This window comes from Elephas maximus, chromosome 22 (genome assembly GCF_024166365.1).
Source record: "Elephas maximus indicus isolate mEleMax1 chromosome 22, mEleMax1 primary haplotype, whole genome shotgun sequence".
NCBI lineage: Eukaryota > Metazoa > Chordata > Mammalia > Proboscidea > Elephantidae > Elephas > Elephas maximus.
Window position 1 is genome coordinate 57,894,084 of NC_064840.1, and position 25,928 is coordinate 57,920,011.

Sequence of the window (25,928 nt, forward strand, 5' to 3'; positions counted from 1 at the left end):
AACAAAACAAAAAATTTTAGTTTTAAATAACAAATCTGCATCACCTTGCCTAATCTGAAACAAGTTTTAATTCAGCATAGCCTGACCTTATGCCAGACAACTTGCTTATAACACAGAAGCAGGTACGAAGTTCTTTGTTAATTAAAAGATAAATTATGTCAACTCAAGGAATATTGATTTTAATGACACAGTTCAAACAGGCAGGACAGTAGCTGCTTACCAGCCATCCAGGTCTCTGTCATCTTTATGAGCAAGGAGGGAGGCATGCCTTCAGCTAACGTTGTGAATGTCATTCTCCCATTAAGTAAAATGACATAAGATATTAACAATGAAAGGAAATGTTTTAGTGATACACTTAGTTGGGGAAAAATGTAAGAAAGGAAAATAGAACTGACTTCTTAGGCTATTTTTAGAAGGAAATTTTATTTTTTTAAACGTATTATTTTATTGAGGAGAAGAGAAATTTGCTGTCCAGATGAATTGTAATTATAACAGAAAAGTCTATGTTTTAACCCAAAACAGTAAAAGGAATTTTCTTCCAGTATATGCTGTATAATAAATAGATCCTTTTACGCAAAGAAGGTCACAGTTCTTATTGTTACTTTCAGCTGCTGATAAGGCACCATCAGAACTCAGTGTGATGTTTTTAAAGCTGTGCTGTAGTCGGATATGAGATCACTTCCCGAGCTTTTAATTCATTCGATCAATTGTAACCCAGTCCCGTAAAAAGAAAAGCTCTTTAGAATTTATGTATTTTTTAATTGACAGAAAGAAATTTTTACAGATAGCCTTTTTCTACGAAGAAGCATGTTTTCTTTTAGGAGGAGTTGCTAAAATGCTCATAAATCCATTCGCGGTGTTTGTTTTATTGATTTATGTGCTGTGAGAGTGGGAGATCGGTGGATGACAGAGGAGATTGTTCCAATTATGTAAGTGACAGTCCCGGAGTCGCTCGTGTTGCTGGTGCTGTGGTTCTCGTCACTACTTCTTCCCCTGTGTGCCTGATGAAGTGATCTTGGTTACGGTTGCCTGTTGAGCCTTGTTGACTGGTCATGACCTTGGGTGTGACAAACCACAGTGAGCTCGACTAGAGGCAGAAATGGGGAATCCAAGTGCTGAGAAACATGGGCAGCTTTGTGACCTACAGAGAGTCGCTGGTTCCATCCCACATGCTGTGCATGCCTGTACCTTCCACTGCCGTGGTCCTCACCAGATCTAACTGTGAACATACGTGTCCTCCAGCCCTGTTGCTTTCAGCTGTTTTCACTGGCGGCCTGCCGTCTCCTCCTCGTTCTCTACCTCTTAAAATAGTTATAAGACCCAGAGGCTCTGCCACAGTGGCTCCTGATTGCCGTAGATTTTTATTACTGTTCCTTTATTCCTAGATGATAGCCTTCTGCTCTGAAGCTTTGAGGGACTTTCAGAGAAGAGAGGAGTTTGTGTCCCTTCATCCATCTCAGGTTGTTAATAGGTAGCTTGTCTGCACAGCGTTATGGGAGCCGCATTGTATGACAGGTTGCCTTTTGGTTTGGAGCTGAAGGCAAGTGCTCAGTGATCACATCTGTAGAATGCTCTCTTTCAAAGGGCGGTTTTGCAGGAAGAATCTTCGTTACATTGAGTCTCACCTGTTATATCTAAAATGAAAGAACAGTGAGCAGAGAGGTGCCTTCAGCTGTGCCTGTCTTGTACTCAGCATGTGGAAAGGAATGCTGATGTCTCCTGGGAATACTGGCACTGCTGTTATTATTTAGCATGTATTAAGCACCCACAGAGCACATACAATGCACAAAGAAAGCATAGTTTCCACTCTCCAAGAACTCACGTGCTAAAATTAGGCAGTACACGGAGGCTGGCGCCATGACATAACACACTGAAGAAACTGTTGGGAGAAAGACTATGAAAATGAAGAAAAGGAAAACAAGAGGGAGTGGTGTGGGTGAGGGCAGTTTAGCTTTAGTTTCATCCGGTCTTTTACCAAATAGGATTACGGCAGACCACAGGGCCACTGGGGGTGCTGCTTCCCTTTCTCTCCCAGCAGTTGGGCAGGTGGTGAGGATATGTGAGAAGGTTCACCCCAGGAGCCTTACGCCTCAATTCCAGCTCTCTGTTACAGTTCCATCGCAAAGGGAAAGAGGAGTCAGTCATTTCACCAGAACCTGGAACTGTTGTTTATTATTATTATGAGGAGGGGGTAAACTTGATATCCTAATAAGTCCAATAAATCTAGAAACATCTTTCTCTACTAAATTATATTTACATAAAAAACAAACCCAGTGCCGTCGAGTCGATTCCGTCTCACAGCGACCCTATAAAAATAAAAATAGACATCTGAAAATCCAGGTATTCTCTGTCCTCCTCAACTGATTTGCAAGGTATTCTTGAACAAGTTTCTTAACCCTACACAGATTTAGGATGTTGACTCAACTTCTAAATTAGTTAGAGAAGTGTTTTAAGCTTCTCAGAAGAAAGGCATTACAGAAGCCTACTAAGCATTACAGCAGCTCATAAAGGAGCCAGAAGAACATGAATCAGAAGAGTTAATAAGGCAAGCTCAGGTATTAGAGGTTAATAAATAGGAGTCCACTGCATGAATCTATGAGTCACTCTCCGCTTTATACTCATTTTCAACCAGTCTCTGACTAAGGATCTGGGGCTAGTTCATGGCTCCACAACTAAGAACCTTGGAGAAAGCTCAACAAAGAACTTCAAAAAACAAAAAAACAATTAAAGGGTTGAAACATGATAGCTATAATAAGAGGCTAGGGAACTTGTATTATTTAGCCTGGAGAAAAAAATGACTCAGGGACTCGAATCTTCGAGTGTATATATGACTCAGTATCAAAGAATGATGGCCGACTAGTATCTCTTTCCATTGAGAAGATAAGTACTAGGTCCAGGGAGGGTTAGGCTAGAGCAGTGGTTCTCACAGTGAGCCTGAAGCATAAGCATCGCCTGGGAATGCGTCAGAAAAACAAATTCTCAGTCCCCAGCCAAGACCTATCAATTCAGAGACTGTGGGACTGGGTCCCAGCAAACTGTGTTTTAACAACCCCTCCACGTGGTTCTCAAATTTAGTTGAGTTAGATGTTACAAAGGTGTTTCCGACAGTGGGTATTAGACAATCGGCTGTTTTGATGCAGGAAAATATAATCTTTTTTTCCTGAAGTTGTCTAAAAATGAGTTTATATTTGTTCATGGGGCGTTCAGTAGTCTCTCTGATATCAGGAGATAAATGACCTCTCAGAATCCCTTCTAGCCCTGACTTTGCTCTGGATTTCCTTTTGTCACTTAAAAAAATTTTTTTTTTTTTTTTTTGTCACTTAGAGAAGACTAGTAATTAACCAGGAAATTTTTGCAGTTACTTTTCAGAACTCCCTAGTTGAGAGAGAATCCTGTTTCAAATGATCAAATGAGGTGCTTGTTTTTTTCTCATGTGCATCTTACTTTATTCTGTTACAGTGTTATTAAACAGACTCCCCCCTCCGCCCACCCCACTGAGTTTTTCACAGCCGCCTGAAAGGAAATTTGGGTGAAAGTAATATATGGTCACAATGGGGAGCCCACTTTCTCTTAGCCCTTGGCTGTTTCATATTGATAGTCTGCTCGTTAGACCTGGGTGAACTCTTCAGGAAACCCATTTCAGAAGAGGAGGCGAGGCTATAGGGGAAGTTGGACTCTACCCTGTTTTCTATACTCTGTCACTTCCATGGGAGGAAGATCAGTAAGCTGTCATACCACCTGTGGGGAATGTCATTCTTCATCTTACAATTGTGGAATTCCATTTGACACCCCAGAAGTAGGGGTCAAAGTGGGAGAACCTATAGAGAATCAAAACACGGTATAATGTGTTAATAAGTTTCTTGGGTCTCCCCCACTAAAGGAGGAGGATTTAAAAAAACCTAAACCAAACCCCGTTGCTGTCAAGTTGATTCTCACTTATAGTGACCCTATAGGACAGAGTAGAACTGCCCCATAGGGTTTCCAAGGAGCTGCCGGTGGATTCCAGCTGCTGACCTTTAGGTTAGCAGTTGCACTCTTAACCACTGTGCCACCAGGGTAGGGACCTATTTTATCTTGACATTTTTGTATCTACAGCAAATAGTCCAGTGGTACACTTAGTAGCTACACTTAAAAAAAAAAAAAAAATACACTTAGTAGCTACTTAATGTGTATAAGTGTTTAATTATGCAGTTGAAATGCCCAAGGCCATAGGTGCTCTGCCTTCTTCCATGTAATTAACTATCTCGGTTCAAGGGAAGTTGGTAGTTCTTAACCTTCCCAGTCAAAATAGTTACTCCCGAGAGGCCCTTCTACTCTTCCCTTCCCCCTTTTGTAAACGTAATAGAAATGCATCTTAATTTAGTTATGTCTTTGCTCTTTTGTATATTTTCCCATGGTGCTTTTGCTTGAAAGAATTGTCTTGGGTTGAAAACAGAGACTGCTGCAAATATGTCTATTTGTTATACTTCATATAGCATTTAGTACAATAAAAGCTTTTTGTGGTCATAATGAAGAAAGGATTCTCTGAGGACATGTTTTGCCAGTGCTGTTTAAAAAAGTATCACCCAGGTAACACACTGCTATCTCCAAAGCAGACGTGCCCTACTTTAACTAAGGAATTGTGGCCCTGATACTTTAGCACCTGAGAATGGAATAGGTATTGACTTTTATAGCTGTGGTTAATTACATGTTTGCAGAGTATTAAAAAAAATTCCTTGAAGTGAGGAAACGTGAGGGCAGTTTGGCTCATACTCTAGTTTGCTTTTAATGAGTCACAGAGGGTTAAAGGTAACGACCATATATACTGATGTTGTCACACAGTCTTTGGACCCCTGGTATGTTTAAGAAAAAAAAAAAGGACCTCTCAGAAGAGAAGTTGCACACTAATAAGATAGATGTGCCTCGCCAATCCAGAGGACTTAGATAACTTATTTTTAATACCCTGAATAAATCTCTGAATATAAACGTTTCTTTGAAACCTTTGAATGCCCAGTAATTATATATCCAACAGGGAAAATTCCAAATGTCTGGTCCATTTGGTTCTTAATTAAAGCAGGCAAAAGGCTACTTTCATGTCTGCGTAAAGAAAAATTACTACATAGTCCTTCTTTTTGGTATTTACTCCTAGCAAAAATAATTTTGCTTCTAAAACCAATCTTACATCAAGTCCACATATGTGTTGTTAAATTAAAAATAAAAGTGGTTAAGTGGTTTGGAATCAACTTTGTCTCATTACAGTTGTTCTATCCCAAAAAAACAAAAACAAACTTGAAGGGAAAGAAGGAAAAAAACCCTTTTGCTTATTATTAGACAGCACAAGAATTACTGATTTAATAGTTCGGTAAAGTATCCGCCACAAACAAACTAATAAGGTACTGGTGAAATCATTTATGGTGTTGGCATATAACACAACATTATGCAGCCATTCAGAATAATGGTATCAGATGTATATTGAGTAAAAACAGCAGTTTACAAAATACCATGTGTCTATGACCCCATGTTATGGAAACAAAGGCGTATATATGTACATGAATAAAGAACACTCCTCATCAAACGAAACCAATAGTTACCTTTAGGAGATGAGCTTATGTGTGATTTTTTTTTTTTTTTACTTTTTGGTTATATATATATATCTTTTATTCTTCAGTGAGCATTTATTAAGTAATAATGAAAAGCATTACCAATTTTTCTGTATGAGAACATTATTATTATTTTTTTTAATGAAAAAATACGATCTCTTTTCAAGGCAGAGACTTGGAGCCGTGGATCTTGGGAAGAGGGCCACACAAACTGATATGTAGCCACTTATCGATAAGGGTTAATTTGTTAGTTCTGCCTTGATGAAAAGTATTCTGCAAGAGTCTGCTTTTATTCTTTGGATCTTGAATGAACTCTAATCTGCTCTCCAATTGGCCAGGACCTCAGAATCGGTAGTTTTTTGAGCGCAAAGCAAGGGAATTAGAGAATTCACTTTTTTTCTTTAATCAATTAAAATAATACATCTGGTGTTATGATTTTCCGTTTGAACTTTGTAAGGGACCGGAGCTCAAGATCTAGAATAGATTCCGAGGAGCAAATGGTGGAGCCATATGCGGTAATAGGCCTCAGATAATATTTTGAGCGTTGATGATGGAAAGAACAAGTCACCTAGCTAGTATTTCCAAAGCACTTATCTTTGTAGTATCAAAGTATGTCTCACTGGTGTTTACTAAAAATGACAGCACTTTAAGAGAGTACTGGCTTCCTCAATTATTGTTGTCAAATGCTGTTAGTATGTCCTTGTGGCCTTCATCAGAAGGTTATTTTGGGTAACTGTTTTGGTGCTGGTGGCAGTTGATTTCTTGAGGAAAAAGAGTAGGCCTCCCTTTCAACTACTTTGTACGGTAACACGTGAACATAAGTACTTTTGATGGTTATTTAAAGGGTCTGTCTTTTTTTAAAAATTGTGTTTTAGCTCAAAGTTTACAGAGCAAATTAGTTTCTCATTAAACAATTAATATACATATTGTTTTGTGACATGGATTGTCAACCGCACAACGTGTTGACATTTTCTGCTTCCCGATCTCGGGTTCCCATTTCCATTCGTCCAGCTTTCTTTTTCCCTCCTGCCTTCTCATCTTTGCCCCTGGGCTGTTGTGCCCATTTAATTTCATATATATGGTTGAGCTATGTGTGTTATTGCTTATTTTATAGGCCTGTCTAATCTTGGGCTGAAGGATGAACCTCGGAGTGACTTTAGTACTGAGTTAAAGGGCATCTGGGGAACATACTCTCGGGGTTTCTCTAGTCTCCATCAGACCAGTAAGTCTGGTCTTTTTTTTTGTGAGTTTGAATTTTGTTCTACGTTTTTCTCCAGCTCTGTCCAGGACCCTCTATTGTGATCCCTGTCAGAGCATTTGGTGGTGGGAGCTGGACACCATCTAGCTGTGCTAGACTCAGTCTGGTGGAGGCTGTGGTAATTGTCTTCCATTAGTCCTTTGGACTAATCTTTTCCTTGTGTGTTTGGTTTTCTTCATTCTCCCTTGCTCCAGATAGAGTAGGACCAGTAGACATATCTTAGATGGCCGCTCACAAGCTTTTAAGACCCCAGATGCTACTTACCAAAGTAGAATGTAGAACATTTTCCTTATAAATTATGTTATGCCAATTGAGCTAGATATCCCCCAAGACCATGGTCCCCAGTCCTCAGCCCAGTAACTTGATCTGTATGAGAATTTGAATGTGTCTAAGAAGCTTCTATGGCTTTGCCTTGGTCAAGTTGTACTGGCTTCCCCAGTATTATGTACTGTCCTATAAAAGGTCTCTCTTTGAAGTATGTTCCTGAGCCTGGGCTGAGAGTGAAGTGAAATCTGTTATCAAGTTTACTCTGGGCACAGAGGTTTAGACTGAGACTGAATTGAATCCACTTTCTAAAGAACCAATACCTTAGACTTAATTTAAAACAAAGTATCTTGAGAACCCAGAAGGAATCCAGTATAATGTACTGTCACATTTGCCTAGCCTTTGGTTTGAAATCTTTTTACTCATAGAAGAGTGTTTCCTGGAATACTTGGAACTCAGAAAGCTGTTTTTCCAAGTTTCTGTCTGTCATGGATTGAATTATGTCCCCCCAAAAATGTGTGTATTAACTTGGTTAAGTCATGATTCCCAGTATTCCGTGGTTTTCTTCCACTTTGTAATTTTATGTTAAAGAGGCTTAGGGTGGGATTGTAACACCCTTACCAGGTCACATCCCTGATCCAATGTAAAGGGAGTTCCCCTGGGGTGTGGCCTGTACCACCTTTTATCTCTCAAAAGATGAAAGGGAAGCTAGCAGAGAGTGGGAACCTCATAACCACCAAGAAAGCAGCCTGGGAGTAGAGTTGTGTCCTTTGGACCTGAGAACAAGGGAAGACTGATGATGACAAGGACCTTCCTCTAGAGCCGACAGAGAGAGAAAGCCTTCCCCTGGAGCTGGCACCCTGAATTCGGACTTCTTGCCAACTTGACTGTGAGAGAATAAACTTCTCTTTGTTAAAGCCATTCATTTGTGGTATTTCTGTTACAGCAGCGCTAGATGACTAAGATACCATCTTACCATTCGTCATCCTTGTAAGGAGTACTCATCTTTTCATCCTCTCTTTATTGTCTCTGTCTTCTGCAGCTGTATGATAGGAGTAATCATGTCATTCCTTTCTGCATTATTGACTCCTTATGGAGTTGAAAACATGCCCCACATGGGTTTATCTTCATTTTCTTGGGGCGGGGGGAGACCCAAATATTCGGATATTCAATGGATAGAGTATGTTCCCACTAAAACTGTGATGGCCATGTCAACATGTCCTAACTGCCAAGCAGCCTCAACTTCGTTGAGTCACAGAGCTCTCCTGCACATAGTACGAGCACAAATGTGTTAAGTGCTACATCAAGATGGAATAATTAGGTGATTAAAATTTGGTTAATGGAATTCTTAGCAAGTTGAATGCTTCAAAAGAAGAAAGAAAACACATTTTTACCTTCTCTAAAAGGGGTAGAGCAGATGCAACATTTTATGAAACTGTAGACTAAGTTAAGGAGCCCTGGTAGCACAGTAGTTAAGCTCTCAGCTGCTAACCGATAGGTTGGAGGTTCAAACCCACCAGGTGCTCCACGAAAGAAGGATGTGGCAGTCTGCTTCCATAAAGATTATAGCCTTGGAAACCCTATGGGCAGTTCTACTCTGTCCTGTAGGGTCAATATGAGTTAGAATTGAATCAATGGCAATGGGTTTTTGGTTTTATAGACTAAGTTAGAAAAGGTAGGAAAACTGGTGGCTGTCAAGAGAAATGGTGGCTTTTGTAAGAAGAGGAGAACGGATCTCAGTTTAAAGGTTTGGATTGAGTATTTTCTTTCTTGTTTTTGTCTGTTCATCTGTGTTGCCTGTTTGTTTTCATTATTTGTTTTGTTTTTTTTACTTTTATTTTTATCTGAAGACTAAAAGTAAAAGGATATAAATATAGTTAAGATAGTAAGGTAGTTGGGAGTTATGCATGAGCTCATATATTATAAAGACTTTAAAAGATAAAAGAATGATTGCTTTAGACGTGACTTGGAATTAAAGTTGTGGCTAGAGCAAGGAAGAAGGAATAGCTGGAATGTTCTGTCACTTTATGTCTCAGCCTCATGGGCAGAGTTGAATGTCCCTAGGGACTTAGGGGTTGGTGTGTCTGGCTGAGCACCTCTTTCTGTCAGGTCTGATTTTTTGCTATCTCTAATTTTGTTTACATTTTGGTTTTTTTCTGATCTTTAAGTCATGGTGGCTTCAGACTCTGTGAGACTTGTCGGTAGCAATTAAATAAATCGAGAATTTGTACTTGAAAAAAATGACTCAAAGCCTGTGCCAGAAGAAACTTCTCTTGATCAGATATAGACGCTTGGCATTCTCATAACAACTATTAAGTAATAAAGTGATACTTTAAAATAAAAAAGTTTTTTTTTATTGTGTTCTGAGAGAGAATGACCCTCAGCAGGCGATAGTATAAGAAAGATTTTATTTTCTATCACCTCACTAAATAAGTTAATTAGTGAACTTCTAAGAACTCAAGTGATCATATTGGATTCAGCTATGTAAGAGCAGTATAAGTGTAAAAATATCCTTTTTTTAATAATTTCTCTTTGTTGATAGTTTACATGTAGTAAAATTTGTTTTTTCTGGCTGTACAGTTCTATGAGCTTTTTACTCATGGGCAGATTATTATTATAACCACCACAGACAGGATACAGAATCATTCCAGCATGCCCATCCCCTCCCTGCCCCTCCCCGCCAAGAATTCCCTTGCGCGGTCCCTTTATTATCAGCCCCTCCTCCCATTCCATACTCCCTGAACTGTGAAGGCAGTTTCCAAGTCATGCACATATCCATTGGTAAAGGGTGGAAATCTAAACAGCTAAAGGGCTTAAGGCTTAAGCACAACCTTTGACGAATAAGTGACTTATGCAGTCCAAGGGAGATCCCTAGGAAGCCAGGCTAAAATATAAAAACAAGAGAAAACTATCTGATCAGGGGCATCATAGGTTGCAAACTGAAGGGAAAATAAACTACACAGAACTAGTTCAGCAAAATAAATAAATGACCAAACAAACAACAACGGTAAGCCTGGGGAGGGAAAGATCAGTAATCAGAGTTTCTGTAATACGTTATCTAAAATGTCAAGTTTTCAACCAAAGTTATGAGATAACGCAAAGAAACAGGTGTGACATTTACATAGAAAAAAAAAAAGTAATAGAAACTGCCTTTGAAGAGGCCCAGATATTTGACTGAGTAGACAAAGACTTCAAAGAAGCAGCTGTTATAAATACGTTCAAAAGCTAAATGAAATCATGCCTAAAGGATTGAAGAAAGATGTGGTCTCAATGACTCATCAACTAGAGAGTATCAATAAAGAGATAGAAATTATTTTTTTAGAAAAGAACCAAATGGAAAATGTGGAGTTGAAAAATACAATAACCAAAATGAAACATTAATAAGTGGGATGGGTCTCAACAGCAGATTTGAGTAGCAGAAGAAAGAATCAGTGAATTTGAAGGAAAGTTGATTGATTAGACAACCTAAAGAACAAAGAAAAAATAATGAATAAAAATGAACAGAGCCTCAGGGAAGTGCGGGACTATTAAGTGCACCAATGTATGCATAATGGCAATACTAGAAGGAGAAGAAAAAGAGAGGGACAGAAGAATATTCAAAGAAATAATGGCAGGAATTGATTTTGAAAAATACTAATCTACGTATCCAAGAAGCTCAAGAAACTCCAAGTAGGATAAACACAAGGAGACCCACTCCCAGCTATATCATAGTCAAACTGTTAAATGCCGAAGATACAGAGAAAATTTTGAAAGCAAAAAGAGAGAAGTTACTTAGCATATACAAGAGAACACCAGTAAGATTAACAGCTCACTTCTTGTCAGAAACAGTGGAGGCCAGAGGGCAGTGGGATAACATATCCAAGTGCTGAAAGAATCTTATATCCATCAAAGCCATCTTTCAAAAATGAAGGCAAAAAAAAACAACATTCCCAGGAAAACAAAAACAGATAATCCATTGCTAGCAGACCTGCCTTGCAAGAAATACTAAAAGAAGTTCTTCAGGCTGAAAGGAAGTAACACTAGATAGTAATTTTAATACACACACACACACAGAGGAGCTTTGGTAAAGGTAATTAAGCAGGTGGTGATAAAAGAGCGTTTAATTACATATTTTTCTTTCTTCTCTTAACTGACTTAAAAGATCACTAAATAGCCTATAGCTGTTTGCTTTCTGGTTGTTATTAGAAAGATGTTTATGTTCATAACAAAGCGTCCTCCGTAGCTCCAGGTTTTGTAAAGGAAAAACGGGAAGGAGCTAGTCACTTGGCCTAAGAAAGTTTATCTTGATCATGTAAAGGAACTAATTGCAAGGAACATTCTCAGAATTAGGTAACAAATCTCAAAAAAAAAAAAAAAAAACTTCTAAACTGTCTTATGTCTTTTTAAACTTCTGTCTACATGGTTCTTTGAAGGTGATATCAGACAAATGCTTAAGGTTTCTTAATTTGGTAAAAGGGTTTCAACTTCAGGAGTCGGAGTGGGAGATGTGAAGAGCTGCTAACTTTTCGCCTGAGTTACCAATCAGATTAACTTTTTTGGAAATGCATTACCTTTTTCAGCCTGTTAACACTGCTAGTTTGGCAAGTTGATAGTGGAGTTAAGTTTCCTGACTTGATTGGGACACTTTAGAGAAATGGAGTTTTTCTACAGAGCAAAGAAGATGAGCCTCGCCAAATCAATTTAATAATTATTTGCCCTCTGTTGCTTTTTCTGGTGCCTAAGAATGACTGCTTAAGAATCTGTGGAATGAGAACAAGAAATATAGGGCTGTAAATTGAGCATGGAAAATAGTTATGATAATAATCTTCATCTATCAACTGTTCTATTTATATTAATGTTGCATTAATAAAAAGAATATGCATTAGTAATCAGGAGTCAGTTTTACAAGTGCCATTCTTATTTTTGTTGACCTTCCACTATAATCAGGACAAAATTAGCAAATAAGTGTGTAAGAACCAAGATGTCTATTTACATACGTGGTTCCGTTTTAAACTGCGGCTGATGGGAAAGTATTTGCCCAATATAACTCTTGGAACTTAGCCAGTCAGCCAGCGCATCGGGGCACAGAATTGCAACCAGTGATGCTAGGTTTGCCATTTCTGGAAGTTTCATACCTTAAGTGATTTGCTTAAGAAAATCTCTTTTTGGTTATGAGTGAAGAAAAATATATACCTAGAATATCTGGGGGAAATCTATCTACAGTGCATATAAAAAGGGAATAATAAATTTTTTTTTTTTTAATATTTAGAAGCCATTCCTATCTTAGAGTGGGAATAAATATAGTGAACTCACCTATTGGTATGCCTTGTTTTCAAGTAGCGTTGTACCTCACACACTCCAGCAAGACAGTAATCTATTTTAAAAACCTCCATTGCAGGTGATTCCACATTTCCCAAGGGAGCTCATTTCAGTGTGCAACAACCCATTCAGTTATAATTTTTCCCCCTCCTATCTGGATGTAGTCTTATTAGAATGAAAGACTGTTTCCTTGTGCTACATCCTCAAATTAGATAAAGAGGGGCTGATAAGTATCTCCTATAATAATTTATTCATGGAATCATTGAATTATAATTTTAAGATGGGAAAAAAAAAACTTTCTTACAATAACCCATCATACAGTCATTCAGTTCCATTTGAACATGTCCAGGTAAATGATACTTATAATTCCTGCAGTAGTCTGTTTCATTTTAATATGTGTGTGTGTATTCTGTTTGTTTCCGTATAAGCTATGTCCCAGTTTCTACTGAGTCAACTTGGACTCATAACAACCCCATACGTATCAGAATAGAACTGTGCTTCATAGAGTTTTCAGTGGCTGATATTTCAGACATAGATCACCAGGCCTTTCTTCTGAGGTACCTCCGGGTGGTCTCAAACGTCCAACATTTTGGTTAGCAGTTGTTTTAGTTATCTACTGCTGCTATAACAGAAATACCACAAGTGGATAGCTTTAACAAAGAGATTTATTCTCTCACTGTCTAGGAGGCTAGAAGTCCTAATTCAGGTGCCAGCTCCAGGGGAAGGCTTTGTCTCTCTGTCAGCTCTGGGGGAAGGTCCTTGTCATCAATCTTCCCCTGGTCTAGGAGCTTCACAGCACAGGAACCCCAGGTCCAAAGGACACACTCCACTCCTGGTGCTGCTTTCTTGGTGGCGTGAGGTTACCCTGTCTCTCAATTGGCTTCTGTTCTTTTATATCTCAAAAGATATTGACTCAAGATGCCACCTAATCTTGTAGGTTGAGTCCTGCCTATTAACATAACTGCCTCTAATGCTGCCTCATTGACATCGTAGAAGTTTCAGATTTACAACACATAGGAAAATCACATCAGATGACAGAATGGTGGACAGTCACACAATAATGGGAATCATGGCCTAGCCAAGTTGACACACATTTTGGGGGGACACAATTCAATCCATAACAGCAGCTGAGCACATTAACTGTTCACACCACCTGGGGACTCCATGTAAGTCATCTAGGACTTTCTAAATCTTCTCTTCTTCAGGCTAAATCACCCTAACTTTTTAAACTTTATCTCATTTTAATTATTTTTGCTGTTCCTTGATCCTTCAAAAATATATATTTACCTTAATTATGTAATGCCTTCCCCGAGAGCAAAAGGCCATGTGGAAAATATTTTATGAACAGAAAAGATAGCTAAATGTCAGAATGAGAAAAATGAAGGCAGGAGAATGAATATAGCAAGAATGAGGCCTAGAAAGGAAAAAAAGGATTTTAAGGGCTGAGCCCTCAAGAGCCTGAAGTGGAAACTTTAGATAGAAGACCAAAATAAGTTTGTCCATGTTCTGTAAATTCACCAAAAAAAAAAGTCACTGCTCAAGAAAGGGTCAGATATTTCCACTTTCCCCACTCCCCACCCCACGACAATCCTGTGGTTCACAGTTTCAGGCTAAACTGTCCTTCCCTGGTCCTGTGGTCCCTGACTGATTTGCGATAATAGAGTTGGGCAGGACGTGAAGATATCATCTGCTCTTGAAAATTTCTAGGGATAAAAACTCTGCAGCATCCTTAGTAATCCATTCTCTTTATCACCCTTTCCTCCTTCTGTATTTTCTCGCCTTCCCCAGCCCAACATAAGCCAGTACCATAAGGAATCGCAGTGCCCAAAATGTGAACTAGTATCATCAAGATGGCCTGGTGAATGTCAACCAGGAGCATCACTGCCCAGCTTCTTTTTGGTGTTGACTAATAAGAACTAGGTAATGCACTTAGGAAGCACTATCTAAACTATACTTACAGAAAAATGAACCACTTCAGTTATGACAGTCACATCTTAATATGACCAAAATGGCACTAGGTGACTTCTAAAATCCCAACTCTAATCTTCTATGTTTCTCTAATTCTGTGAACCAAAAAATGAATAGAAGAGTAATTACAGGTTGTTTCTTATAAGCATTAACCTCACATACTATTTCAGTGAAAAGGTTTGCAAAGTTCTTGGCACCATCGAGACATTTTCTTATTCTTTGGGTGAAGTTCAGGAGTTCCAAGGTGGTGTAAACAGTTAATGTGCTCAGCTGCTAACTGAAAGGTTGGCTGTTCGAGTCCACCCAAGAGGCACTGCAGAAGAAAAGCCTGGTGATCTACTTCCAAAAACTCAGCCATTGAAAACCCTACGGGGCATAGCTCTACTCTGACACACATGGGGTCACACCCATCTGAGTTGATTCGGTGGCAACTGGTTTACTGGTGGGTAAGGTTCAGTCCTAATGGCCAGACCTCATGAGAAGCGTAAGGAAGATGAATGATGAATCCCAGAGAAGAACACATGAGATCAGTAGAAGGACCGAGTGTGACTGGGGATGGATGGACTTTAAACATATCCTGCAAATAGGATATAATAGAAAGCTCTAGAGAACTTTGCACCAAGTGCTCAGATACCAGAACAAAAGGGCATCCTTGAAACTGAAAAAGCAAAAATAAGATAAATAAAAGGAGTATAAGATGTGTTTTCCATCTTATGTTGTAGGTAATAAGCTGAAGGAAGAATTGCCTGAAAGGCCCAGGCTGAAAACATACATAGATTCCTGGGAGATTCATTCTGTTTATTAGAGAAAACTGAACATATTTTAGTTGTACATCCCCAACTTTTGAAAATGTATTTTCCTTTGTAGCGCTTTTGAGGGGTTTTCCAGTGATAATTGCTCATTGTAGGAAATGATGGATAATATCAAGATACATAAAGCAGTACCTGGAAAGGGCCACCTTTAACCATTGGGCATAGTTTTTTTAAGTCCTATTGCCAGTGCATTTTTAAACAGTTGAGATCATATGGTACATACCATTTTTGTATACTGATTTTTTACTTACATCACTGTGTTCCAATGTCATGAAAACTCAATTTTTACATCATTTTAGTGACTACATTATATTTTATCTATGGAAGGTGCCAGTATTTACTCAGGCTTTCCACTGTTTGGGGACATTTAGAGTGCTTCCTCTTTTTCAAGATCATAATAAATGTCACTGCAAAAATTACCTTTGTATATCAATATTTGCCCACATTTCAAATTGCTTATTTTCTTGAACTTCTGAGATGAATCTCATAAATAAAACTCATACTCTACCTGAGTACTCCTTGTTCAAGACAGAATGCTGGGATTACCTGCGTCTGACCCAGCATGGCAAGTTTACAAGAACCATTTTCTATAGGAAAATAAAATTCTATTACTTTTTGTTGTTGTTGTTAGCTGCCCCCAAGCCGGCCCCCGACTCATGGTGACCCCGTGCACAGCAGAATGCGACGGTGCCTGTCCTGCACCATCCCCATGATCGGCTGCAGATCGGACTGTTGCAGTCCATAAAGTTTTCAGTAGCTGATTTTTGGAAGTAGATCGCCAGGCCTTTCTTCCTGCTTTGTCTTAGTCTGGAAGCTCTGCCAAAACCTGTTCCACGGCATAGCTTGGAACTGTTTAGATCATTTCTAAATGTACTTACAGGAAAAAAATTACAGCCCTGATTTCAGAGTTGATATTGGAGTTGCAGACCAAGGTGGCACTTTTATTATTAACTTGCTCATACTGAAACTTTCTTTAATTGAATTCCTTGGAGTTTTTGGTATATGAGATACCCGTAAGTCCAGATAAAAGTGCCTTCAATCTGTGCTCGCCTGTAGGAGTGATTTTCAGCTGAAATGTTTCTATTTGCCTCTAAACTAGAATGCTAACGAATGGGTTTCCACCTTTTGGATCCATCATGAGCAGTGTTGAAGACTTCTGGTAGGAAAGGCCAGCTTTTCTTTCCCTGTCAAAGTACCGAGTCCTGTATTTGAAGAGAGGTCAATAGTCTGTCTTAGTATAGGCCTTTTGTCTGTGGCCTCAGAGGGCCGTGTCTGAGTCCCTTTCTGTGGAAATCTATATTTGCAAGGCTAAGTCAGCTGTCTCTCTAATTGATCAGTAATTTTTCTTTGTTTAAACATGGTGCGATGGACCTGCCCCTGTACCTTGCTTGATTGGTTAAATTGGTTGGTTTTATTGTGTCTGATTAGAACATTCCCCTTTGTGTTGAATAAGAGAACTATTCTTCTTTAAAAAAAAAAAACAACTATATGACTAATTCCAGGGGACTTGGGGGTAGGGGGTATAATGCTGGCATTATAGGAAAGGAAAATATCCAACTTAAATATACTACCTTTTATGACCAGTGTTTGTTTAATCAGCTTTGTTGAGGTATAACTTATATACAATAAAATGCATCAATTTTAAGTGTTATTTCATGAATTTTAACAAATGTGTACAGTAATGTAACCACCACCACATTAAAGATATAAAACAAGTTTCCTTGTAGACATATGTTTTCATTTCCCTTGGGTGAATGCCTTGGAATGGGACTGCTGGGTTGAATAGTTATGTATGCTTAATTTTATAAGAAACCACCAAACTGTCTTCCAAAGTGACTGCACCATGTTGAATGATTTATTTTTTCTTAGCACCTTATAGTTGTTTCTTAACCCCTTCACTCCCTCCATCCCTCAAAAAAATTTCCTATCCCTTACAGTGCATGACAGTCATTAACCACAGATGAGGCCAGAGTTTGTACACTGAGGAAGAGGAGTAGGACTAGAGGGACTTGGGAAGAGGAGTAGGAGGGAGGTGGGCTGGGTAAATTCACCTGCCTGCTGGAGGAGATGGCGGGGGCAGGGGGAGATTTTTTTGCAAACTCAAGTTGATACTCTTCCTGTGACTGTATGAGATACCAATAACTTCAAGTTGCCTGAGATCAAGCACAATTTATAAGATACTTTTATATATATTACGTTTGATCCTTGCTCTGTAAACTACATCCTCTCCTCACTTAACAACATAGTTAGGTTCCAAAGGCCAAGTCATTATGGGAAATCCGTATTGTGTGAAAATGGAGGATGATCACATCAGGTCACAGAATGGAGGATGACTATATCATTACATAACTGCCAAATTACATCATTTCAGAACTGCCAAACCACTGAGAATCACACCCCAGCCAAGCTGACACATAACCTTAATTTTCACAGCCATCATTACTCTCGCCTTGTACTTCAGCATTCTCGACTGCTATATGTATGTTGTTAATGTACAAATTAGTCAGACAGTAGATTTTTTGCTACTGTCATAAATATGAAACGTCAGATAGCCGATAAGTGAGAAGAAGGCGTACATGTGTTATCACCATCCCCATTTTACAAATGATGACCCTTGATTCAGAAGGTGGATACTACTTACCCACAGTCACACACGCTGTTAGTAGCAGCCCTAGAGTTAGACCTTAGGTTTCCTGACCATAGTCCCAGGGCTTTATCTGCTAATAATTATAGGTCGCCACTTAACTGATTGCCAGCACTGAGCTAGTATGTTAGACTTATTATTTCCATTTTTTACAACAACCATGTTATGTACCATTATTCCCGTTTTTCAGATGTATAGCCAGTCATTGGCAGGACAGGAATGGACCAAGAGCTTCTGACTGCAGGTCCTGTGTCCTTTCACCTTCTCCATGTAGGAGAAGCAAATGCTCCTTTTTAAACAGCAAAGAAAAAAAAGGCGGCAGAGGACACACAGCGCAGCCTGGAGCAGCAACGTGTTAGCAAACCGCCCTTGCCACTTTTCCAGTTTACGTTGGGTTTCAGTCTGAGGCTCGTTCGCTTCGGATGCCTCACATCTTTACTGATCGGGCTTTATATTTGTGCTCTTTGTTCCCATGAGTCAACCTGCCTTCTTTCTGCTTCCATTTATCTGTCTCCTTTGTCCCTGTGTCCTGGTGTCCAGGCCTGATCTCACATCTGGTTTGAGTGTCTTGCCTTTCCTTCTGACCCAGTTTGCTCCTCCTCCTCTTCCTCCCTCTTTCTTTCCCCTTCTCTTTCTGCCTCTGCCCTTCCTTTCTTATTTTCTTCCTTGCCTCTCCTCTGTCAGAATATCACCTGCCTTTCTCCAGATGCCTGTGCTCCTATAGACTGTTTTGCACATTTGTAAATACGCTGTTTAAAGACAGCTAAGGCACATTTCAGAGCGGTTTTAGTACAGTTTTTATCATTCATGTAAAATTTGAAGCTCAGTATTTTCTATCACGAATATACTATTAAAAAAAACTTTTTAAAAAATTAAGAGGGTGAAGTAGATATTCTCTTGAGCTGTTCAATAATGGTGTTAATAGAAACTCCTTATGATAAGATTTACATTCTAAATGTTACAAGGAAAAAAAATTCTGCTCTTCTACTCTGCAAAAAACGAGATTCCAAAAACGAGTCTTCCATTTTATTTAAATATTATCAGTTAAAGCTAGTAATTTTCACGTCTCAGTAGAGCGGTTAGATTCACCCATATGATGCCAGAGAGCCAGTCACTAGATTTGACTTGGTACCATTGAAGAGATACCTGTATTTTATGTTTCTACCTAAGTGTCAGAATTCAGGATTCAACCCTGGCTTCTAGGACAGTGGGTTTTACACTTTTAGAGTGTTGGTATGAGGCACTTTGGGTTTTAGGAGAAGTTCTGGAGAATTACTTCAGAGCAGCAGGGTCCTCTGGATGGAGGAACTAAATCCTGATTCCAGCCCCTGTGTGACAGAGGGAGAGCTTGGCCGGGGTGCAGGCTATAAAACCTGAGGTACAAAATCTTCACAGGCCAGTAGTAAGCCCTGTGGAAAGGAGACTGATTAGAGACTATGCACCAATCCTCTAAAACTTCAAATCCCCTGATAGGAGTAGCCACGGTCCGCTGCAGACTTAGTTGCCTGGGACTAGTAGAATGTTGAGATGATTGGACTGTGAGGCTGGGAGAAGAGAAGTATGGCTGGTGGGAGGAACCAAAACCAAGACGACTCCTCAGCCCAGTTTTGCTTTGACCCACACACATAGTTATGGGTCTTGTATTCCAGAGCAGGATCCCTTTCACCCAGACTTCTTTTTGCAGAAAGTCCATTTGGTGAGTGCTCCAACTTCCGCAATATACCTGTTTTTTTAAATGGGGTTCACATCCATCCAGAATATTCTGAGAATGTTTATTTTCACATTTTAAGAGGGTATCGGGTAGACTTGATGCCGATGCTTCACCTTGTTCAGAAAGCATTGAGGATGGTGAGCAGAAAGTGAGCTCTTGTTAACCTATGTCAAGTTTGGAAGACAGGACTTGTGGAACCCATCAATACCTATTGCCAAATACTCTTAAGATCCCTGTTCCTGAAATGCAGAAGGGCAGTAGCATTTGAAAATTAAAGTCTGCCTTCAGTCTGCGAGTTCTAGCCATATTGAGGGCTGTCATAGGAGTCCCTAGTGGTGCAAATGGTTAACACGCCTGGCTGCTAACCGAAAGGTTGGAGGTTCATGGCCACCCAGAGATGCTTCAGAAGAAAGCTCTGCCAACCTAATTCCAAAAAATCAGCTATAGAAAACCCTATGGAACATAGTTCTACTCTAACACACATAGGGTCACCATGAGTTGGAATCAACTTACAGCAACTGGTTACTGGTTAGTTCACACTAGAGGAAGGACAGAGAGAGGCAGTTAAGAAGCTTGTTCTAACCCTCCTTAGTGTTCTGATTCCGTAAATTGACCTTATTCAGAAAAGTCCTTGTAGGGGAATTAGAAAGAATCAAGGCATTAGTTGGAAATTCTAAATAGCACTGGTCCTTTGTTGAGACTCTTTCCTGAGGAAGAGAAATGACATTTCCATGTAGTGCTTCCATACTTAAGACCTTCCTGGCTCCTAGCAACATGATTTTTATGAGCTGCAATGTGTAATTACCTTTGATATCATGCCTAGGCTTCCCCCACCCCAATATTAAGTCAGTATTTACCTGTTTTTTCTTATTCTCTTCAGGCTTAAATTTTAAATTTAAAGCTTTAAGTTATTTTGGTGTTAATAAGGAACTAACATCCTTCCCCCATCCCCCCGCCCCATAGTTGGTAGTTAGCCAGTTGTTCTAACATCATTTGTTGAATAAGCCATCCTTGCCCCACTGATTGGAAATCCAACGTTCCAAACCCAGCTTTAAAACATCCAGGACTCCTGTGTATCATACTTGATCATACCTTAGCCTCTCTGAATTTGGGCTTTTATTTATTTTTGACAAGTTAACATTTTGGTCTTCTGCATGGTGGTTCTCTGGCCTGCCAACAGCTCAATCTCAACAGCATTGCCATCTTTGTCTCTGCAGCAGTTTGTGTAGTTATGAAAGCATTTTAATTAATTTTACCCATGTTTGATAAAAATGAATGGAAAAGGGAGAAAAGCAAACAGTTGTACTTCCAATTAAAGAAACAAATAGGCCTAGTAAATATAACATGATTGATACAAAGATAGAAATCATTTAGGTCTCTAGGTCCCTGGATGGCACAAACAGCCTGCGCTTGGCTGGCAACCAAAAGGCTGACAGTCTGAACCTACCCAGAAGCACCTCGGAAGAAACGGCCTGGCAATCTGCTTCCGTAAAGATTGCAGCCAAGAAAACCCTATAGAGCAGTTCTACTCTGTAACAATGGGGTCTTTTAAGTCACAAATCATTAACAATAACAAAAATAAACATTTAGGTCTCCAAGTAGTAACAACCCTTTCTGCTCAACCAGATGCTAATTAGACTTAAGGTGGTTAGCTTAGGGTGTGATTGTGTAGGAGAAAGGCCAAAGTAAAGAACATCGACACAATTTTGGAAATTTGTCATCTAAGGTGATCTAAGTAGGAGAGGGAATCCCTGCTCTGAAACAGTGCCAGAGGTAACAAAGATGACTAGTGACCTCCTCAAACAAAACTAGACTGAGGATATAGCTACTTCTGGTCCCTTCCACCAGGCACCCTGTGATTTACCTGTATGTGTCACGTGTCGAAAAGTGAACCTGTGGTCCAACAACATCCTACTGGCAAAAAACAAAACTAAAAACATCACAAAAGGGGGGAAAAAACCCATTCATTTGTTTTCCAGCCCGGTTCCACAAGTCAGTTACCATCTGTCGTCTCTCAGCCCCTGTATACAAATCATCACCAAGTCTGTCTTTTTTTTTCAGCACTGAAATACCCTTAACTCATTTCACTTCTCTATCTACCATCACCGCCTTGGTCGAGGATATCAGCATCTCGTGTCTAAACCACAGCAGTAACCTCATAATTAGTCTCTCTGCATCCACTCTTCCAGTCCGTTCTCTATAGCCAGAACTGTCTTGGAGAGATGGAAGTCTGGTCACGTCACACCTCCCTGACTGAAACCCATCGTTGACACCCCATTGTTCTCATGGTGGCCATGGTTTCTAATATGGCCCACCTCAACTTACACCATGGTTTCCCTCACATTGGCCTGCCTCTAGTCTCCTCTGTCCACCCTGCTCCTTCCTACCATGGAAAATGCCCAGAATGCCCCCTTCAGTCCCAGAGGTAACTCTCAACCTCCTTGGATCAAAGGTAAGCCTTTCCTGCCCTTTCAGGTGAGGTCATGCCCCCATTCTGTGCTCTCAGGACACTGCGTCCCCTTCTTTCATAGCACATACTGCAGTTTATAATTATACATTTATGTGCTTATCTGATTAGCATCTCTTTACTTCACTGGACTGTAACGTAAGCTCCATAAGTGGAAGGACCACGTCCATTTTTACTCATCATGGTCTTCCCAGTGACTGGCATAAAGGAAGTTCTCCACAAATACCTGCTGAGTGTGGTTCTTGCTTGGCAGCCTGGCCTGACACAAATCAAGATTTTTTCAAGAATTTCGTTAAAGACAGATAATACTGGTCCAAAATATTTTTTATTTTATTTTATATTGTTGTTTACCGATTTAATGTGCCTGTCATATTAACAAAATACCCTCTCAGAGGAATACTGCCTTTTAGCATTAGAATGGCCTTCTCATTTGTCTCACTTGGCATCTGAATCTCCAGAATTACAGAGGCTAAAGCCTTAGAAAAGGAAAGGGTCTATCAGTATACATGTTCTATTTCATTGTATGCCTATAACATTGGATACATAGATGTCGCTTAATATGTTTGTTGATTTGTTATGTATTATTTTAATTTGAAAAGTAAATAACCACAGTATACCATTTGGAGAGGAAAGAAAGAAAAAAAGATTATCCATAACTGTACCAATTAAACTCCACTACCTTTTTTTTTTTTTTTTGTACCAATTAAACTCCACTACCGGTAGGTTTTGGTATATGACCTTTTGTGATTTTTATATGCATTTTTAACATTGCCATAATCACAATGTACATGAAATTTTGTGCCCTGCTTTTTTTCCTAAATAACATGGTTGGTTGATCAAAGTATTATATTGTGTATGACATGGTGTATGAGTCTAATTTATTCAGTTCAATAAACATCCATTAGGAGCCACATTGTGCTGGGCACCATTCAACATGCCTAATAACCTTTCAAAGAAACTGTATAAATTTGGTACCTTGCTTATATAATTACAGAATACTGTAGTTCTGAAGCTTTTGGTGGTGTTTTCACTTCGCAGATGAATTAATTTTGTGGCATCTCCTCTCCTTCCCAGAAAGAGAAAGAAGCAGTACTTTTTTCTCATTTGTTTAATAACCTCTTTATTCATTCATCCAGCATATTTACTCAGGGCTAACCACAGGCCAGGCACTCTTCTAGGTATTAGAGATACAGCAGCGAATGAAACAAAGTGCCTACATTCTAGTGAGGGGAGACAATAATAAGTGAGCCAATGAATGAATGAAAAGGTCAGGTGGTAAGCAGAAAAAGAGCAAAGATAGGGTGGGAAACATGGATAACGGCGTGGAGATGAGGGCTGCTATTTTAGTGAGGTCAGGGAAGGCCTCCGATGGTGACATTTGAGCAGAGACCTAAATGGAGTGAGGAGCGAGCTGTGCAGCTGTCAGGGGGGAGGTTTTTCTAGCCAGAGGGATTATCGGGTACAGAGGCCCTGAAGCAAGAGTGTGCTTAGTGTTTTCAAGGAATAGCAAGGCACCAGTGAGGTGGGAGCTGAGTGAGGAAAGGGGCTTGAGGTAGATGCTGAGGCCAGTGAGCAGGGCGGAGCCAGCAGGAGAGTTGGAGGATCCGACAGGCCATGGTAAGGACCCTGGCTTTTCCTCTGAGTGACAAGGGAAGTCACTGGAATAGTGACAGGATCTGACTCACGCTTTAACAGGATCACTTCATTCTGCAGCCTCCCCGTTTCTGTGAGGCCCTCAGTCCCCCACCTTTATCACTGTCTGGATGAGTCACTTTGTACCAGAACCTGCGAACCTTCTCTCCGACACACACACTGTCCTCGTGGTGTCAGGTGGCTCATTTCCTATGCGTGTACATGCAAGAAGATAATTCACCACACCCTGTGATATCACCAGATTGCTCCAAGAAATTCAACACCTTGCATATATTTGAAAACCTATATGACACTGAATTTTGCATTTATCTCTTGCTCATGTGAAGAAATTGTCCCTTGCAAATAATAATGTTGAAATATCTTTTTCAAATTGCTTAAAAAAAAAAATACTCATCGTGCTAAGGTGTACTATCAGTCTGTAATCACAAAGCATGCTTCAACCTCTGACACTCCAGAAACCGGCTTTTTGGGGGGTTAACCTCATTATAATCTTCCTTGAGTTGCTTTATGGTTAGATCTGTCACATGCTGAAGTTAGATCCCATTAGCAGGCTTAAAACATTTATTTCCGAAAGAACAAACTGTTACAGGTTGCTTAGGGTGATTGATTTCTTCTGTTTTCGTTCTGTTACAGGAGGAGACATCACAGCTTTCCCAGATTGGGAGAAAAATATGGAATGTGTTTTACTGCTGACTGAACACAACCAAATGAACTATACTGACAGTAGTTTCAAAACCAGCAGTTAGCAGTTTGTTCAGGCTCCAACATTGCCCAGTACTTTCCAGAACAAACTCACTGTTTACAAGAACTCTCGGCTTTACGAAGTTTATAACCTCAAGCTTTGTTTATTTAAAATATTTCTGCAAAAGAAAAGTACCCGGAGCCCACTGTCCAAAATGGCCATGGATGAGTATTTGTGGATGGTGATTTTGGGTTTTATCATTGCTTTTATCTTGGCATTCTCTGTTGGTGCAAATGATGTTGCCAATTCCTTCGGTACCGCCGTGGGTTCTGGCGTGGTGACCTTGAGACAGGCGTGCATATTGGCTTCAATATTTGAAACCACTGGCTCAGTGTTACTGGGAGCCAAAGTCGGAGAGACCATTCGAAAAGGTATCATTGATGTGAACCTATACAACGAGACGGTAGAAACACTAATGGCCGGGGAAGTTAGTGCAATGGTTGGTAAGTAGCTTTATTCTTAACACTGACGAGAATGTGATTTTTTTTTACCTATTCGCTCACAATTTTGTCATACCCATGAATGCGATTTTTCCTTTAACTATACAAAACTGGTTTAATGTTTCATATTTACTATCTTATTTTTACTTTCTGCATTTTAATTGGATTTTTTTTTTTTTTAGTGCTTATGTATCAAGCAAACATTTTCTCCAATTTCGTGCAAACTTGGTTGTTAAAATAGATTTTGGCTTAGTGAATACTTTTCATAAAATACAGAAAAAGATATTTATAGAATAGTGCTATATAGTTTTGCAGTGGTTTAGAAGCTACCAAAGAAATAACTGTTCTAAGCATATTATTTTAAAAGTTTACATGTGAACTTTCCTTTGAGATTAATTTATGTGTTTTCTTAGATTTCTTTTTTTAACAATTAGAAAGCAAAGTTTTGAAAAATTGGATGCCATAAAACAATATTTATTAGTTTGACTTTTATATTTTCAGCTTAAATACTAGAGCAGTTGTCAGATGAATCTTAATTAAGTGCTTACGTTTCAAGAAATTCTGGTCGGCTACAGCATTGGTAGTCCTTTTATTGAGATTTTGTTTTGATTTCCCGATCCTACCTCTGGGAGCTCCATTTGGTATATTTGTTTCATTTTCCCTCCAGAAGCTTTTTGGGTATCACCTGTTTGTAGTTTTTCTTGGTAGTTTTAAGTTACTTAGATGAAAGTGAGGTATTGAGGTAAGTGAAATATGTTAATAAGCAAATTTACTGGTTGTGCAGTGTAATTTCTCTGTTCCCCAAGGCAGCCATAGACCTGAAGCACTGTAAGGGAGCTTCCCTTACTTTCCTTGCTACAGCTGAAAAGAACATCCTAGGCAGGCATGTGGTAAGTGCAGCTGACAGGACTCTCTCTCTGCTTGCCTCTAGGTAGAGATGACGTCACAGCAGACAGCTGATCTTTACGGGTAATTTGGTTAGGGAGAAGAGGGTTAGAGAGGAGTTGTACCACCTGCTTTCCACAGGACAAATCCTTTTGTAGGAAGAGTCCTGCGGTAGGAGGTAAGATGCTGACATACCAAGAACACAGG

The 25,928-nt window shown here is 39.5% G+C and overlaps 1 protein-coding gene across 8 annotated transcripts in view; it reads left to right on the forward strand.

The window, feature by feature from the left end:
• Positions 1–25,928, forward strand: part of SLC20A2 (solute carrier family 20 member 2) — a 115,172-nt gene that overhangs the window by 41,803 nt on the left and 47,441 nt on the right. For all 8 annotated transcript variants that reach the window (XM_049866397.1, XM_049866398.1, XM_049866400.1 and 5 more), the window contains one exon: positions 24,288–24,839. In XM_049866397.1, coding sequence (XP_049722354.1) covers positions 24,551–24,839 — 289 coding nt within the window. In that variant the 5' untranslated portion in view covers positions 24,288–24,550. The remainder of the gene's footprint in view (positions 1–24,287; positions 24,840–25,928) is intronic.